At 41.7% G+C, this 18,727-nt stretch overlaps 1 protein-coding gene and 1 long non-coding RNA gene across 2 annotated transcripts; one reads left to right on the forward strand and one right to left on the reverse strand.

The window, feature by feature from the left end:
• Positions 1–1,862: 1,862 nt before the first annotated feature.
• BHLHE22 (basic helix-loop-helix family member e22) lies at positions 1,863–6,260 on the reverse strand. The gene is made up of 3 exons (XM_017870776.1): positions 6,155–6,260; positions 3,632–4,009; positions 1,863–3,516 (listed from the first exon to the last, which is right to left on the reverse strand). Exons 1-3 carry the CDS (start codon positions 6,258–6,260, stop codon positions 2,603–2,605), a joined length of 1,398 nt encoding a protein of 465 aa, XP_017726265.1. The 3' UTR covers positions 1,863–2,602.
• A 924-nt stretch (positions 6,261–7,184) lies between these two features.
• LOC108528813 (uncharacterized) lies at positions 7,185–10,149 on the forward strand. The gene is made up of 2 exons (XR_001885314.1): positions 7,185–7,565; positions 7,820–10,149. It is a non-coding gene; the product is annotated as an uncharacterized LOC108528813 (long non-coding RNA).
• The last annotated feature ends 8,578 nt before the right edge of the window (positions 10,150–18,727 follow it).

The following is an 18,727-nucleotide window of genomic DNA, read 5'->3' on the forward strand; positions in this document are numbered from 1 at the left end:
TCAGCTTCAAGGCCCTTTGCTGTTATGTTTTCTGAAAAGTTACAAGTTCTGATTAATCTTTTTTGATGGCAAGTGGAGCAGAAAATATCCTTCCTCACCCCCCACTAAGTTTGATGGCATTTAGGGATATCTTTATGAGCAGAGGCTGTATAGACAAAAATGCATTTAACATACAGGGTACAGAGGAAACATCTAACTTCTGCACCACCACCACCACCACCACCACCACCATCTCTGCAACCTGCGCCACAGTGAAAAATCACACCTTCTATATTTGAGGGCAATATAAAGGTCAAAATACAAGTCTCGACAGTCATTCTTTAACAGAATCAATGTCCAAATCAATCCAAATTTGGAACCTAAAAGTCTCATTATCAAGCAACACTAGTAAGTTCTGATCGTCTCTATGGGGATTGTTTATGCTTACAGCATTCAACCTAGTTAATTCTTTTTATCACAAAAAAGCAGAAAGCTACAATGAAATCAGCGCTCAGAGAATACAAGTGCATTTTTTCCTTGGCCTTCAGGCATTTGGAAGTAGAAATTTTGATGACAAACTCTTTAAAGAAACTTTACCCTCTTTGATGGGCCCTGGCATGGTTAACAATGCCATACAAGTGGAAAAAGATTTCCAGGGAGAATATGGCCTTCAAATTTCATGCCAGTAGCCAGAAACTTGGAATCTCTTCTGGGTTTCACCACTGACCCCATTCATCTCTCCTCCTTACAATAATAAGTAAATTAGGGCTACCTCTAATTGTGCATCCCTGCAAAAACTTTAGTTCCACCTTCTCTGAAACTCCTTTCTTTTTTGTTACCTTTCAAGCAAAGAGTAACACAGAAGAGAGGTGATTGCTTCTTCCACAAAGCACAGCATAATAAAATGTTTGATCAAAATATTTTAATAAAGATTCTTTCTGACATAGATACACATACAAATGGTCGTACATGGCTGTCATAGTCTGATTGACCTATTTAATATATATATTATTCTTTACACATCCAAAACCCGCCAACAGATCCATCACAGCTCCCAACTCACCATCCAACCTGACAAACTGAATTTGTATTATCTGCAAGGAGTGGAAAATAGCAGGACTCCATTTTTAAAAAAGATTTTCTTAATTTTCATAGGACGGAAAGGCAGTCAAACAGCCATGCAAAACTAAAACTGAAAGCTCACTTTGGGTAAATAGCTTCTTGTTCTTCCTTAGTTTTATTTCTTTTTAAATTTTATTTTTTTAGAAAAATAACAAAGGATTTCACACCATAGGCAAATCAAACCAGTCTTTTAACTTAAATAATTCTCCACAGTTAAAATAACTTATATATGTACATATATATTAAAAGCAATTAAATTAGACCTTTTAAAATGCACAGCACAGCCTGGAAAATATTTGCTTAGCATGTTCTTATGTATAGGATCTATTGCTGTGATGTTTTCCCTTTTGGAATGTAAAGGAGTCCCCTTTCAAAAAAGAGATCAATTCATTCATCAATTAAGAATACACCTTTCCTGTAATTTTGGACTGAAGCAATTTATTAAAGCTCAATTTAAATACAGGGATGATGCAACTGAAAATATCCAGGTGACCTTGCATAAACCTAAGCAGCTCAAATACACCAATATTTCTCTTCATACTTGTTGGCAAATAAACCTTTAAACACTTGGCACACAGTATAAGTAATCTATAAAACAATCTTAGAGGCATTAAAAAAATCTGCACATAAGACCCATGACCTTAACACATGATAAATACTGTTGATGTGGAAGGGTCATTGAAGAATAACAAATAAATACCATGAATTTTAATACATCATTGCAGAGTAGAAAGTAACAAGGTGCACATAAATATTTTAAATGCAATTCTTTCAGCCACAGTCAGTTTTTTTAATATCACTCTCGCCAAAACTTTGAGCATTTTCACAGGATTAAAGTTCAGAGACAATAAAAAATACAAGTCTTCCATAGCAACATGTCTCTCTCTCGCTCTCGCTCTCTCTCTCTCTCTCTCTCTCTCTCTCTCTCTCTCTCTCTGGGTTTTATTTCCCCCTCACTTAAGTCAACATTTCAAGTTTTTCTCCTGGCTCAGAATCAAAATTTATTTTCAAGTGCCCTTTCTGATTTGTCTGAATGAATATTCCATCTCATGCTACCCAACCCCTCACTCCTCCTCTCCCCCTCAGCACTAGCCAAATTCACAATTATTAGTAGGATTAGTATTTTGCCATTCAAACACTCTCCAGGCTTAATAACCAAGCACTACTTCTCAACTTATTTTTCACCTTTAAGGAAGATTCCACTTCCTCGCGGTCTAGGCTGCCACCAAAGTTGCCACTTTTCTGAGAAAAAAAAGACATCCATACTCCATCCCAACTCCACCTCCCTCCTCCCTCCCTCCCCACCCCAAAGACCGAGATTCTGGGGATGTCAAGGCTAAAAGTCCCGTTTGTCTCTGATACTTCTCCTCAGTTCTTGCCTCTGCTTTGTTTGCTCTGCAAGTGTTTCACAACTACGAGAGGACCAAAATAAAGGGGGTGGGGAGCAGCTTTTCGCTTTCCTCTAGATTTTGGGTAGGTCTTGTGTTTTTCGGGGGTGTGTTTAAGGCTTCTCCGTGCACTGTTTGCAGAGGCTAGAGGAGACGCTGTTGAAAAGGGCGCACTTCTCCGGGCAGGAGGCAGCCGGGGGCAGCCCGGCGCTGAACGGGTAGCCGGCCGCCTGCTCGTAGGCGCCGAGAGCCGGGTGCAGGGCAGCAGCTGCTGCCGCTGCAGCCGCCGAGCTGGGCAGGGAGGCAGCCGAGATGGCTTGGCCCTGGTTGAGGTAGGCGACTAGGCGCCGCATCTCCTCCAGGGCCTGCGCCTGCATGAGGATGTAGTTCTTGGCGAGTAGCAGCGTGGCGATCTTGGAGAGCTTTCGCACCGACGGGCTGTGCGCGTAGGGGATCACCGCGCGCAGCTCGTCCAGCGCGTCGTTCAGGTCGTGCATCCGCCGGCGCTCTCGGGCATTGATGTTAAGCCGCAGCGCTTTTTGCTCTTTGGATTTCTTGCTGCTGCTGCTGCTGCTGCTGCTGCCGCCGCCGCCACCGCCGGCGCCGCCACCGCCACCGCTAACGCTGCTGCTACCCCCGCCGCCGCCGCCGCCGCCCAGGCCCCCCGGGGGGACGCTGGCGCCGCCGTGGAGGTGGGCATTGGAGCAGCCTTCGGCTGCCTTCGCGCCACCACCTCCCGCTCCCGGGGAGGCCCGCGGGTCGGCTACTCCGGCTCGCAGCACCAGCTCGCAGCGACCGTCGCTGTCGTCGTCGGGGCTCTGCTCGCCGCCGCTGCTCTCGGCCACCGAGCCCCGGCTAGCGCTTTCGCCGTATTTGAGGCGAAGGGCGGCCCCAGCCGGCAGGCTGCTCAGGCTAGGGTCGCTCCCAACGCCGGCCGTACCTACTAGCAGCCCGGGGACACCCACCCCGCCGCCGCCGCCGCCACTTCCCGCGCCGCCGCCGCCGCCGCCGCCNCTCCCGGTTTCTCCTTCCTCGTAAATAAAATGAAGCCAGGGTTCTGCCAGGACACCAGGCCGCGGTGACGGACGGAAGGGCCAGGCGTCGGGAGGCTCGCCCGGCGGGGTCGAGTGGAAGGCAAGGACGAGGGTAGCCTCCGTAGACCCTCCGCCCAGGCCCAGAATGCCGCCGCCGCCGCCGCCGCCTCGGCTCCGGAGTCAGGCGGCCCCACAGACGCGCACGAGCCGGGCTCCGGAGCTGGTGCGCGCGTCGGTCCTGGTGCTGCCGGCAGCCCTCTCCCCTTCTTTCTTTTTCTTTTTCGCCTTCCCCCGCGCTCGCCGCCTCCTCTTCTTCTTCTTCTTCGTCTCCAGCCGATGGTGCTGGCTGCTGGGGCTCACCATGGGCCGCGGCCCCGCATGGTGGGAGGGTGGGCGCGGAGGGAGTGGAGCCGCCGCCGCAGCCGCCGCCGCTCTGAGCCCAGCCCCGCGCCTCCTCTCCGCACCGTTTATCTTGCTTGGATTCACCTTCAAGAGATTTCCGGACCCATCAACCAGCCGCCGCCACAGACGGGGGAGTCTTTTACATCATTATCTCTGAGTAGGTTATTATGAAGAAGACTCGCCTGTTGGGACAGCGCTTTCTACCCAATCAGGTTAACGTTTTAATTAATAGGATTAAAACGGTAACAAACAATCGCAGGCGCTATCTGGCCGCGAGTCTGAATAGTTTCATTTCCCAGGTCTGAAGACGGGCAGCAGCTAGAGCTTTATAAAAGGCGCCTGCTCCATTATTCTGCCTGCCATCTGTATACACAGCTTAGCGCATATGTTTGCAAGGCGCTGGGTCCTGTTAGTAACCCAACAACTGCCTTTAGCTTGACATGTGTGGCGACTTTCACTCATCAATGAGCACACTAAAAGCCCTACTTAAAGCCGAGGATGTTCTTTGCTCCTTCAGCAAATTGTAGATCGGCGGCGAAGCCTGCGAGTCCTGTGGAAAGCAGACGCCCCCACCCACCGCACCCCACCCCCCACTGCCCTTCCCTCGCCACTGCTGTCTCAGCTTATGCTAAATTACCCTTCCGGGCGAGAATTATACTCCACCCCTGTTAGTAGGATGACTGGGTCTGGATTTGGGGATGGGACTTTCCGAGAGGAGGTGGTGTCCCAGCTGACTTGCCCAAAATTCACTCTAGATTTTCAGCTAGTCAGAGAGCAAAGCAGTCGTCCCCCCGAACACTCAGCCTCATTTCCACACTCCCCACTGCCCATTTCCTTCCCAAATGGGAAAAAGAAAGGAAAAAAAGCAAAATGAAGAGCGAGTGATCATGCAGCCCATTTTTTTGTTATTGTTTGTTTAAGGTGGGGTGGGAGTGATTTTGCAGTGGTCTCCAAATAACTGTTAACAGTGATGATAATTGTGAAGTACACAATTTCCTAAGCTGGAAAAAAGAAAAGAAACAAACAAACTGGTTTCTCAAACTTTCCTTAAGATGAAAATCTGGTTGCTTCAAAAGAGTCAGCTTCACCAGGAGTCAATTCCGCTCCCACACCAAGTGAGGCATTTATGCATATTTATTTACCCGGAAGCCATTTAAGGACATCTGGATCAGCCTCGGTTGTTCTTGGAGGGTTCGGGAAGGGAGAATGTGGAAACAAGCGCTCCTCTCCGGATGGGCAGTGGTACACGCGGTCCTCTCACTCCTGAGTTCGGTCTCTGGGTACACATGGTATTTAGCAGCTGGTTTTCATCCTTATGACATAAGTAAAAACAATATTTCCCAAAACCGTCCAATAACTCTTTCTTATATGGCAGAATTACTGAAGACTATGCAATTTTTGGTTTCTCTGGTTTCATTAAAAACCTTTTAATTGTGGCTTTCAGAGTTGGCCCCAGGTGTTGGACTCTTTTCATTACATTTTGCTCTAATGTGATGAAATTCTAATTCTCTCCTTACCATATGGTTAAATTTCCCCACTGAGAATTAGTTGAAAAAGGAGAAATAATCTATTAATCTCTGTAATAGAATCACAAATGAGGTTCGCCACAGAACCTGTTTTTGAATGGTAATGTCAGAACAGTTGGGCACCTTATTTCATGAAGGAAGGGTGAGGGCAACATAAAAATGTCAGTATTTTCACCTGGAAAGGATGAAAAGGGGCCCAGCAGTATCTTTCCATAGTAATTCCCTGAGATCCAATCTTCAGGGGACAGAAATACTACGTAGACGTCGGTTATCTACGCTCCTTTGGATGTCCTGGAACCTAAAGATTGAGAAAGATCAGGCGGGGCTGCGGGGGGCTCTTGTGCCTGAGACCAAGACCGGGGGTTCTGCAGGCTTGAGCTGTCCCACGTGTCTCATCTGGGACCCGGAGATTGTTTACGTGCAGGGCGGCCCCTCGCTCACCGCACCCCTCCCACCGTTCCTCCCCTGGCATTCGCAGCTGTTAACCTCTCCCTTTAGAAAACTAAAGACACGCTAGTGTTACTGTTTTTCAATTAGCAGCTTTGTTTTCACTGGGATCATAAACAAAGGTTCTCGCTAAACCTAAATGGGTCGTGTATGCATGACACTAAGTTATCAAAGTCCTTGGGTCACTTTCGGGAGAGCAGAGGCTGGCCGGGTCTTGCCTCTGGGCAGAGTGGGGACACATCTCACAATGTCTGACTTAGTTCTCCAGCCAGCTTGCCCTTTTTGTGGGCTACCACCTTACGCGGGGCGCCAGGATTCCTGCCGGCCCGAAGTGGACATTTGAAGCGGGAAGGATCGATCATGCCTGGGACTGGTGCGGGGCGCCATGCGGGACTGTGAGCGGCAGAACCGGGATGGCAGAGCAGGGGCGACACTGAGGGCAGTAAAGGCCCTGCCAGCTCAGCTAGACCCAGGATCTTCGCAGGACCTTTGTCTTTCGCCCTTAGACAACAAACACTTGAGCGCACCTCGTGGCCCTTCCCCGACCCCACCTCCACGACCTCCTACCACCTCCCTCCTCTCCCTGGCCATCCAAACTTCTGGAACAAACTTTTGCACAACTTCATTTTACTCGGTAGGTGCCAAAGCCTCTTCCTTTTGTAATTCAAGAAAATCCCCCTAGTCTTCCGGGAGGAGGTGGCTGCTTAATAGTCGCTGAAAACTTTGCTTTGGGAAACGGCCGAAGAATTTATGGAAGCTCTAAATGGCCTTACAACAACCGTTGGGGAATGGTCTTTGAGGTTTATGCCTCGTAAACTTTTGCTGATTGCTTCTGGGAAGTTGTCAGGCACTTAACACTGCATTTATCTTACAGGGCAATGAAAACACATCTGCCCGGTGTCTCGTTACTTGGTTTAATCGTCGCCAGCCCTAAGTCACGGCCTGGGCTCCTGCTCCTCAACTGTGTGGGATCCCGCCGCCTGGTTTCGGCCGGGCAGAGGGGTGACGTCAGCCGCTCACACAGTGCCCCCTGGCCGCTGGAGCTCGGGAAATCTGTGCGCTCGAACTTGGCTCCGCCAAGAAAGTGGGCAAGGATCCGGGCTCCTGATGGAACTGGCAAGTTGGAAAAGTGGCAAAGGAAAAGCCAACGTGAGCGCTTTCGGCTTGCACGGACAGAAAGGGTGGGAAATCAGGTCACGGCGAAATCTTCTGACTCACAGATGACCGCTTAGAATGAAATTACGGAAGAGAAGTCCTCTGACTCTGCAGTTTCACAGAGGATCACTGAGTCACCAAAGCTATTGGGAAATAGGAGCAGAGGACTGCCCCCAGTCTGACGGCAGCAGGGGTACGGGGGACAGTTCGGGACACTCCGGGGACCGAGCGGGCAGTGGGCGCCTTCCCTGAGGAACACCCAGCCCAGCGCCCCAGGTTCTGGGCTGGTTGGCTCATCGAGACTGGTTGGCCAAAGCATCAGGAAAGGGAACGTTTTCGGCCGGGTGTTTGATACCAAATTATAAACGCCAGGGCAGCTTGTGTAAAGGTGAATATCGTTTTGTTACTGCGGGAGGGAATACACCTACTGCTTTGAAAGGATTTTAAAATATTCATCAAGCAACACCGCATTGAAACTAGTGCATTGAGCTGCAGACCAAACTAATTTCTAGGTACTATTTAAATTCCTTAATGGTCATCTTGATATTTGCTTGAAATTTGGGATAGGAACCCAAATAAAATCAGAACGGAACATAATCTACTGTAAAGAGCAAAGCCAGGAGTTCCTCTTTGTTATTTTTATAGTCATGATAAATAGTTTATTACTTCACTAGTTTGAAAAGTTACAAGTCTGAATTTGAGGAGCTATGTGTGTTTTCTGAGAAGGAAAATTGTCTCTCTGTGTGTTTCAATTTATCTCTTTCAGAACATTCTAAAAGTAAAACAAAGTTTGGCAAAATGACAACTTTTGCTTGAGAACAGCTCTGGAAAAGCGAATCCACTGAGAGCCGTAGGAATTCTCCGCCAGCTGTGCTTCCCCAGCCGAGGAGGAATCCAACCCGGAATATCATTTCTGGTCCCCACCTCAGAGGCCCCAGCTGGACCCTCTCCCGAAAACTGCTCGGGGAGGGGGGTGCGGTCTCAGCGCCCTCCACTGCGGGGTCCAAGGCTCAGTAGCCGGGCGCGACCCCAACGCTCCAAGCCCAGCATTCTTGGCAGCTCTCCAGGCCCCAGTCAGAGGCACATTGACCTTGAAGTTGCACTTGACGCGCCCACCTGGGGCTGCCTGGTGGCGCCTGGGTCAGCTTGAAACCCGCGGGACTAAGGGGGCTAGGTGTGAGGTTCACCATCCCGCGCCCCCGCCGGATTTGGGAGCACGGGACCTACCTGGAGGCAGAGAGATTCCAGCCCATCAAGTTCCAGAGGTCAAGCCTTTCGGCGTCGTTTTGTCGTCTGTATTTTCTCATCCCCTTCGCCAAGTCCTACAAAGCTCACTTCAGAGAGACTGGGTCCACATGTGTGGGCTCATGAAGAGGAGGACAGCGAGGGTGACGACGCTGGGGAACTAGCGCGAGCTGGCCTATTCCTGGCAGTGCGCCAAGGGCCCCCCGTCTTGCTAGTCTTTCCAAGTTGCTTGGCTATTCCAAAACTCGACTGTGGAAAAGTTGAAACTTGTTCATATAACGTTCTTTCGAAAAGATTTTCCTTGTCTGTATCTATTTTACAGAAAAGATGTTGGTCCTCACTACTGTTTGGCGACGAGTTAGCCTAAATTTGGACAGACCTTGAAGAGAAATCCTGAGCCCTGGGAGGCAGCCTTTTCAGCGCGAGGTGCACACACAGGTCCCCGAGCCCACTACGAGGGTCTCACCTGGGTCCCGCGTGGTCTTTCCCCACCTTGGCGACTTTGAAGGCCAGGGGACCGTACAGTGAGCGAATAACTTGGCGCCTGCATTATCACTGCTGAAACCCCAGAGAACAATGTAGGACATGCGGGTGGAGGTAGAGCAAAACTAGTGAAAAGAATTTATGAGGAATTCATAACCTCCTTGCCTACTTGGGACAACTCCTTCATTCAGTTGTCCGCCCTAGGGGACTGTCATGCTTATTTGTGTCACATGCGTCTCTTCCCTGGAATCTTATCATCACAGAATATTAAACATTTAAAAAAATTTTAAAGATTAAACTTGTTCGAGGTAAAAATGGTAAACACTGTTAGGGATTGCCTGGCGTGTACGAATTAAGGAAAGAAAGAAACTGAAAATTCAGCTCGGCTTTGGGAATTTTAGCTTTGCGATTTAAAACCCACAGCGCCATCTCCTGGTAATAAGGAGAATATAGCGATGGATGATAATACTGAAATGCTGACTATGAAATACTCAAATAAGAGAAACGCCTCAAAAATTATTTCAGTGATAGGTTGATTATGATTACAAAACATGATCTGACATGGACATTTATTATCATTAAAAGTTATCAGACAGAATCCTGGAAGCTAATGATTTGTAAATAGAAGTTTGTATATTTATACATACATATATTTTATAGATTCAGATGCTTATGCTGTGAATTTATGATAAGATATGATTCTATAATTTATCATAAATACATAATTTTATAAAACAGTTCTCTGTTTTGCTTTTGTGAATGATTTTAACCATATACGGTAGAAAAGAATAATAGGATATAGAGATACAGGGAAACATAAAATCTCCTAGTTCCTCATTGCATTTTACTAGTCAACATTAGTAAATACTTTAGTCCCATTTGTCTCAATAACCCCTCACTTTAATCTAAGTCTTCTATCATGGAATCTTACAAAATGTCTTATTGTCTTAATGTTAAGACGTCATGACAAGAATGTGTTAACATTATTCATACATTCTGATCCTGAAATATCATCTGAAGTTAAATTATTTTCCAAAAGTTTGATGCACATAATAGAATCATAAATACCTAATACTATTTTTATTAAAATGTTTCTGAAGTATTCTTTCGAGCTTGCTTCCTTTTATAAATAAGTTTGAAACACACTAAAATTTAGAGATGATATCCCTATTAAAAACATTTCTCCTCCATGATTGTATACACAGGCCAGATGCTTGACATAAAATAAAAGTAGATATGCTTTCTGTAGTGTACAAAATATTATGAATATCCTTCAAAATTGTAGATCAAACAGACAAATATAAACTTTACTTCAGTTGAAAGATTCATTTTATTTGATTAATTAAAGTAAAGCTCTATTAAGCCAAATATTTGGACTCATTTACACTGTCAATGTAAGAGTTCCCATTTGAAAGAAAGTTGATTATATAAAGGAGGAAGTAGATAAACGGATGGTTATCTAGAGAGCTTTTCACAGTTAAATTTTGAAATTTAACATGGATAAGTTTGATATCTTCTCAAACATCTTTGATGAGGTCATTTGATCTATTCTAGCAATGCAGTATTGTTGCACATCATCATTTTAACTTATGTTTAAGAAAGATTTAACTTGGCTTTTTATTTTATCTGGCTGAAAACTGTACTGATTGAATTGTCCATGAGGGAAATACACACGCGCGCGCGAACACACACACACGTGTATATATGTATGTATACCTATATATGTGTGTGCTATATTTACACAGTAATAAGCAAGTCTTGTAAAAAGGAAATCAACAGCTGCAAGGCATCATGATAAGAGTGTCTTAACATACAAATGACATTTCTCTAATGAAATGTTTCATCCAGTTACCTGAAGGCAGCCATCATTTGCTTCCAATGGTGTTGGCAGACAAACCAGGCTGCCTGTCTATTGCAGTACAGGGCCCACATGGAGAACGGACATTATCACGTGGGTGGCATGGAGACATTAAAGTTAATCTTAAAAGCAATTTAAGAGCCTTCTGGGCTTTAGGTACTTCTGAAAAAAAAAATCTCCCACTCCCTCCAAGGATGACAAGTTGAGATTTCCCCAGAAAGATTGTTTTGCAATACATGTACTTAAACATTCTTATTCCCTTGAGTTGCTTTCCATATTTTCAAGAACAATGCTCATGATGCTCATGGGGGGAAAAGGGCAGGGGAAGGAATAAAAGAAGGATGAAAGGAAGGCAGGCAGAGGAAAAGTAAATATGTCGTCTTGAGGCCAGATAATGTATTTTGTGTGTTTAGTGAATGTGGAAAGTACTTGTCTAATAAAGATACTGTTTGCTTTTCTTTTACAAAAAAAGTTTTTGAGGTATAATTTTTACATATTTCCAGACCTGATTGCACTTCTCTGTGAATTGCTTTAAATGGTTGGAGTAGGTATACTATAGGTATCGTAGGTATAGTAGAAATAAAACATCCCCAGCAGAGTATGTAATCTCGGGCAATTTCCTTGATTCTACTTAGCCTCGGGAGGAGAATGAATCTATTCATCACATCTTTCCTGACTACTTCAGGGTACCTCAGGGTATTAATCAAATGAGACTATGAGAAAGCATTGTGTAAACACTAAAATGATATGTGAATTTAGCATCAACACTTTATTACGATTTTTTGTATTTCATCTAAACCAGTTCAGTCACCTTTCATTTTCATTGTTAGTTTGTAATTTATTTACTTTTTCTATCACAACTTTCAGGCATTGGCAGATTTGAGAGCATCTTCCCCTGTTTGGGCCATGTCTGAGGGTCATGGGAGAAGGAGCATACCTGTTTTGACTTTTATTTCCACATCCACAGTGCCCTCACCCACCACTGCCTCAGCCTTCTCTGGCTAAGAATATCCCTGTTGCTCTTGCTGCAGAGTGCTTGCTCTCTTAAACTGAATGCATTTGTTTCTACTCTGTTACACAGTGATCACCATAAGTGTGAATTGACTGAACTAGCTTTATATGTATAGAGAAATGATTGTGGGGTTGGCTCCAAGTCAGTTCTTACTTGGATATCGTACTAGGGTTCTATTCTTCACCACAATCTTCTATTAGAATGTGTTCAGATGTGTAGAGTGCACTTTTTAGTTTAGTGACATTTCTTAAATGAATAATTACTTCATTTATCTTTATTCTTTCCAGATTATGAATATAAAAGCTTTGTGAATCCACATCTATCCTTGATCTTAGTGTGCTATTTGTTGCTTCTTCCCTATGGCTAGATGCATCAATGCTATTATTATTTTCGTTGTTTATGATCTATCAGGCAGTTTCCAATTCAGATGACAGTGTTCACCTTGAAGAAGCCAATTTGAATTAATTTTTTAATGAGAGATTGATGGAGACACTGTATGTCAAAGGTCTAAATTTATTACACATCTTGCCTTCCCCCCCACTAATTTTGTTATTATTTTTTTTTTTATCAAGAAAGGTAATCAGGTTTGTCTGAATTATTTTTTCTTTTTAAATCTCAGCTATTTATTGCCCCAGGTTTCGTTATTCTGCAAGTGCTTGAAGATAATTTCTACTTAAATTTTGTTCTTTTACTAAAATCAAAGTTAAATCAGTTCTGTGTGGATTGAGATATACAGTTTAAGTAATGAAACCATACATTACTATTTTTACAGAGACAGTTTTTATAGACTTGAAGTGGAAAGACTTTCTAAGCAAGACAAAACCCAAGGAGTCACACAGGGAAAGGATGTCACATTTAAGCATGCACAAAGCAATTACAACTTCTGTTCTCTGAAGAAAAATACCACAAAGAAAGTTGAAGGACAAATGACCAACTGGGGGAAAAGAAACACATCAAACATGCAAAGAGCTTCTACAAAACACGAAACTCTTATACAAAAATAGAAAAATAATTTAAGCTGGCAATTAGCAGAAAAAAATATAAATGTCCAAACAATGGATAAAAGATGTTCAAGATCATTAATAAAATAAAATATGAATTAAGGCAGTTTTAAAATAGGCCAAATTTTAAAATATATGTGGAATTATAATGAAAATGTTGTGGTAAAATTAGTATAAAACAGAGGGATGGTGATTTGGAGTCCAACATCTAAAAATCCACCCTACAGAAAGAATGGCACGAGTACATATATATATGAAGATTTTCTTAAATGGCGGAAAATATGAAAATCTAAGTGTTCTTTAGTAACCAAATGATTAAATAAATTATGATACCTCCATTCCATAAAAAGCTGTTATAAAAAGGAAATGTGGTATATCTATACATACACTGACCTCGAAAACCATTTCCGATACATAATTAAGTTTAAAAGCAAGATGTAGAATATAGCATGGCAATATTTGGTATTTTTTAGAAAGAAGTGTGTGTCCCTTTCTGATGTTCAGAATGTTGAAAATAGGACATGGTGGGTCCTCTGGGGCAAAGTTCCTGATTTCCTGGGTCATTTGGTAGGAAGCGTGATCAACTGTGCAGACTGTACAGGGTCCAGAAATCTGTATCTCATCATTGTGAAGTGGGCATTGACTGGTGGCTTAGCCGACCTCCTGCTGCTGCTGGCGTGGGAGCCACGCCGATGGCCAGGGTCAGGGAAGGCAAACCAGAGCGCAGAGAGAAGGTACCTCCAGCAGCCGAAATCCCACCACGAAAGCATACCAGAGAAGAGATGGCGCGTTTCTTATTTTGAAGATCATGTGGCGATCATAGTAAACAATAAAGGCCATATTAAAGGTTCTGCTATGCCAGGACCAGTTGTAACACAGATAAAAAAAATTAAAATTATTTGCCAGCCCTCTTTCCTATTTTATTTTTGTGTGTGGATACATGCAGAAAAAAAGTTACTGAACATTTTTTAATAACTTTAATTTAATTACCACTGGTAACTGGTATTGGAGGGTCAAGAATGAGGTTTTTCATAAATTACTGTAAGTACTTCCCCAAAGAAGTAGAGGGATTATGGGCAACAGATATTTACTGTCTGTTTTATATAGTTTTTTTTTTTTTTTTTTTTTTTTTACAATTAAAGAAGCTTAAAATAAAATATTAAATAAGTAAAAGTGTTAATATTTCCCCAGGTCCTTTGCTTCATGATTCATTCTCTTCCCTATCAAAAAATGTTGAAAGTAGTTTTCCTAATTTCAAATGCTTGCACTCCATAATTTTATCCCTCCTCCTCCAAATTCCATTACCTACAACCATTTTCTTTCATGTTATTTGGGTTAAGAATTTGTTTTAAATCAATCATGACATTTATGAGCAATTTGTTTTGTTTTGGCTTAACCACTGATACCAACGTTTCTTTACTAGTCATTGAAGTTTTGAAGAAAATTTATAACATTAAAATGCAAGATGATCATATTGCAAAATTAGTAACTTTATTGAATTCCAGTAGAGTAACTCAGTTTTACCTTGTAAATTAAGCCATTTTATGTTAATATTTTAGCATGATCACAGAACTGTTTTTTAAATAGCATAGAAAATATAGATTTTTGTAGAGCAAGAATTCGCACTTTGAGCTTTGACAAAATGATTTTGGCATTTTATTTTACCCCTTTTATCTCTTTATGTGTGCTTGTGTTTTAATTTGCCCATTCTATCTCCTGGTTCAAAAGTGAAACAACAATGGTTTTTGCTTTCGAGGTTACTAAAATTCACACTTTAATCTTTCAGGGACTGCTATTTTCCAGTCACACTCAGATGTCTGATTGTCAGCTTTATATCTCAGAAAGCATTCCCCGCAATTCAGGTATAGTAAAGTATCTAGCTCCAGCTAGCCTCTGTGTACTATATAACTTTTATAGTCATTATAAAAAATAATTTATTGAAAAAACTTAAGCCTTTTCCAACTCAGGTGACTTTTGATTTAAATGTCTGTGATCTTGGTTATGGTAATCAGTGATGGTGGATTTTTTTTTTCTGGATTAAGTTTGCTGTTTATATTACAAAGTTTAGAAAATATGAAAGTAATAGCAACTCAAAGATAGCTGGTTAGAAAAAATGAAGAGTCTGTAGTTCACATTTTACCATTACTTGCTTTAGATTCACATTTAATACAAGGCCTGGAGAAATTTCCTATTTTTTGTGTCATATTTTCCTCTTCTATATATTTTACTTTATTTGCACTGCTACATAGTAAAGTCTAAAATATAGTAAGCCTCACTCTGCTATGATTATTTATTAGAAATACCTTGTTAGGTGAAATTATGGGACGCAACTTAAGCTATTAACAGTAACATTAGACATTCAGAATAACAATTAATTATTAAAAGATTTTTAGGAGGTTACTTAAAAGTGATGGCACGGGTAACAAATCTCTGTGAATGCTTAACTGCTTAACCTCTAAAGACATAAACTCTCGATATATTGTGATCTGAATTTGAAGGAGCTGTGCTGACAGTGTTATTTCCTATGCACACGAATGTAGCTGACAAGATCAATGTGTCCCCTGCAACCCTTAGATGATCAAGCCAGGAATTGCATTTCTTGCTTGCAAGGTGTGTTTCACTACCTCTGGGTTGCTTTGTTACCTAGACTTTAGGCATTAAAATGAAATCACTTCTTGCTCAAATGCAAATGCAAATAGCACCAAGCTATTTTTATATTTGCCAACTGAGCTATTCTGACTCGGACTGTGGTCAAAGCAATTAAGTCATCTTTCATCTGTGGGTAGTTTGATGTGCCAAGACCCAGAAATATCATTCGTGTTGATCATGCTACCATTTTAAAAAAAAAACAATTTGCATACTACTTAAGCTCAGAGCAACTCTTCATTGTTTTTTGAGTTGTTCTTTGGTTTTTGTATTATCAAACTCCCTATATTTTCTAGTTACCAATGCTGATATTACAGCTTTTTTTTCTTTTAAATGCATGGTCTTACTTTTTAATTTTTGAAAGATACAATGATACAGAATAAAAATGTTGAAAACAATCTCAGACTACAGTGAAGAGGGAAACTTTTCTCCCTTGTTTAGTGAATACAGTCACTTTTTGTGAAATCTGATGCTAATTAAGATATAACATGATTGTTACATATTGCAGTTTTAAAATCAATCTCTTCTGTCTACTTTCTAAGAATAATAAAAAAGAAGAGAGCAAAATCTCTTCAAGGAGACACTTGAAGAGATCTGAAAATTGCTAACATGTTTAATAGGATATCTTAGATAACTGTGTGGAATAAAAGAATCCCCCACATTAAAAGAAGACTCAAAAGAGGAAATGTATCACAGAGGCTAACAGACGACAATGTGTCTTAGAAACTATTGATTATTAGTGAGTGTGACTCATAACAGAGGTGACAGTTTTGTACCATGGGTATGTTTGGGAAGTAAAGGAAAAAACAGAGTGCTCCAGCAAGAATTCCTTCAGTCTATTTTTGAAGCGTAACAGTCCTGCAAGTTGAAACTACTTCAGATCGCATTGTCAGGAGAAAATGTGATGCATGATTTTTATAAGAGTGAGTGGGAGTTGAAAACTCACCTGAAGGAGAAGAATCAGGAAAACTCCTGCCCTTGTGAAGCATGTCAGAGTAATGTTTGTAACCTGAATTAAGGTAAGTAGTGACAAAACCTATTTAAATATTTCCACAGTGCATCTATCTGTGCTAACTTGATTCTGTTCAGGGCAGTACAATTCTACTCAATTTGATGAAGAGCGATGCAGTAAATCTTCAAGTCATCTATCAACAGGGCTATCTTCCTTTAAACCTTGAGTCTAATATTATTTCATTGGGAAACAGATATCTAATTAATGCTTTATTTGTGAATTCAGTTGTTTTTAAATAACAAAACAATTTTTTTGAGGTGATGTATTTATCATTGGGAAACTCCAGATGCTATGAAGAGGAGTAATGGTGTAATCCTGCTGAAGCTATTGAATGTCCGTATTACCCTAGATGGTGCCACTGCCACCTAGTGGTAAGTACCTGAATTTGTAGACGTGGCTCTAGCTATAGGCACACTGAGTGTGTAGTTAATACCATATGATTTCAGTAGCAACAACCATTATATCATATATAAAAAATTTTTCTACCATTGATTGAATGCAGCAACATTTACTTTTTTCTGTACTTAAGGAAAGACACTTCCTTTTATCACAATCTCCCGTTCTTCTTAGCTCTATGTACATTCCATTACCTTTATAATTGCATATAGAGTTTACTTTAGAAAAGAGATAGAAAATAATCATAGACTGCTAAGCTTGTACATTTATTTGGAAGTTACAAAGGCACTTATTGCAAAATGGGCCATTAAATAGACAAACAGGTACTTCTTAAAATCTCATTTTATAATATAAAAATAGATGTTATGGATTTTCCATTTGCTCAAATGCATAACGTAATTTCAACACTTCGCATCCTTGTAATTATTTAAGATTTTTACGGTTTTCTGGTGAATGCCTTTATATATCTTAGCTTTCTCTCTTTCACTGATTGTTATCTTTGTTTTTAACACATCTGTAAACACATTTGAAATTTCATACTCATATTCAGGTTTCATTTTATTTTCATTGAGATTTTACTTTAATTTGCAACTGTGAATGATTATGCACTTTGTCTTATGCCTTAAAGAGAGAAAACATACTTGCAGTCGTGTTCTGTGAACCCTACACAGGAACATGGATTGCTCCATTACTTGCCCATTCACATTCCAGAGCACTAGGTGAAATAAGGGAAACAGAATCAAATGTGATGTTCCTGGGGAAAACAGGAAATCAAATGCATTGCTGGCTAAGCCTAGCATTTTTTTGCATTCCTATTGGAAGTTTAAGAATTCATGGAACCTGCATTCTGGTTTTATTTTTCTCAATTAAATTGTGTGAACCTTAGACAAGTCTTTTAACCTCTCTGAGCTTGTTTCTTTTTTAAAAAATTTAAAAAAATTTTATTTTATTTTCCTTCAAATTCCGGGATGCAAGTGCAGAACATGCAGGTTTGCTACATAGGTATACATGTGCCATGGTGGTCTGCAACCTATCAACTCATCATTTAGTTGTTAAGCCCCACATGCATTAGCTATTTGCCCTAATGCTCTCCCTTCCCTTGTACCCCCACCACAATTGGCACCGGTGTGTGTTGTTCCCCTCCCTGTGTCCATGTGTTCTCATTGTCCAACTCCCACTTATGAGTGAGAACATGCGGTGTTTGGTTTTCTGTTCCTGTGTTAGTTTCCTGAGGATGATGGTTTCCAGCTTCATCCATGCCCCTGCAAAGCACATGATCTCATTCTTTATATAGATATAGATATAGATATAGATATAGATATAGATATAGATATAGACACAGATATAGATACACTTTAAGTTCTGGGATATATGTGCAGAACATGAAGGTTTGTTACATAGGAATACACATGCCATGGTGGTTTGCTGCACCCAAGAACCCATCATCTATATTAGGTATTTCTCCTAATGCTATCCCTCGCCTAGCCACCAACCCCCAGATAGGCCCCAGTGTGTGATGTTCCCCTCCCTGTGTTCATGTGTTTTCATTGTTCAACTCCCACTTATGAGTGAGAACATGCGGTGTTTGGTTTTCTGTTCCTGTGTTAGTTTGCTAAGAATGATGGTTTCCAGCTTCATCCATGTCCCTGCAAAGGACATGAACTCATCTTTTTTTTTTTTTTTAATTTTTTTTTTATTATACATTAAGTTCTAGGGTACATGTGCATAATGTGCAGGTTTGTTACATATGTATACTTGTGCCATGTTGATGTGCTGCACCCATCAACTCGTCAGCACCCATCAATTCATCATTTATATCAGGTATAACTCCCAATGCAATCCCTCCCCCATCCCCCTCCCCATGATAGGCCCTGGTGTGTGATGTTCCCCTTCCCGAGTCCAAGTGATCTCATTGTTCAGTTCCCACCTATGAGTGAGAACATGCGGTGTTTGGTTTTCTCTTCTTGTGATAGTTTGCTAAGAATGATGGTTTCCAGCTGCATCCATGTCCCTACAAAGGA

Source organism: Rhinopithecus bieti, unplaced genomic scaffold, assembly GCF_001698545.2.
Source record: "Rhinopithecus bieti isolate Rb0 unplaced genomic scaffold, ASM169854v2 scaffold_5022, whole genome shotgun sequence".
NCBI classification, from domain to species: Eukaryota; Metazoa; Chordata; class Mammalia; order Primates; family Cercopithecidae; genus Rhinopithecus; species Rhinopithecus bieti.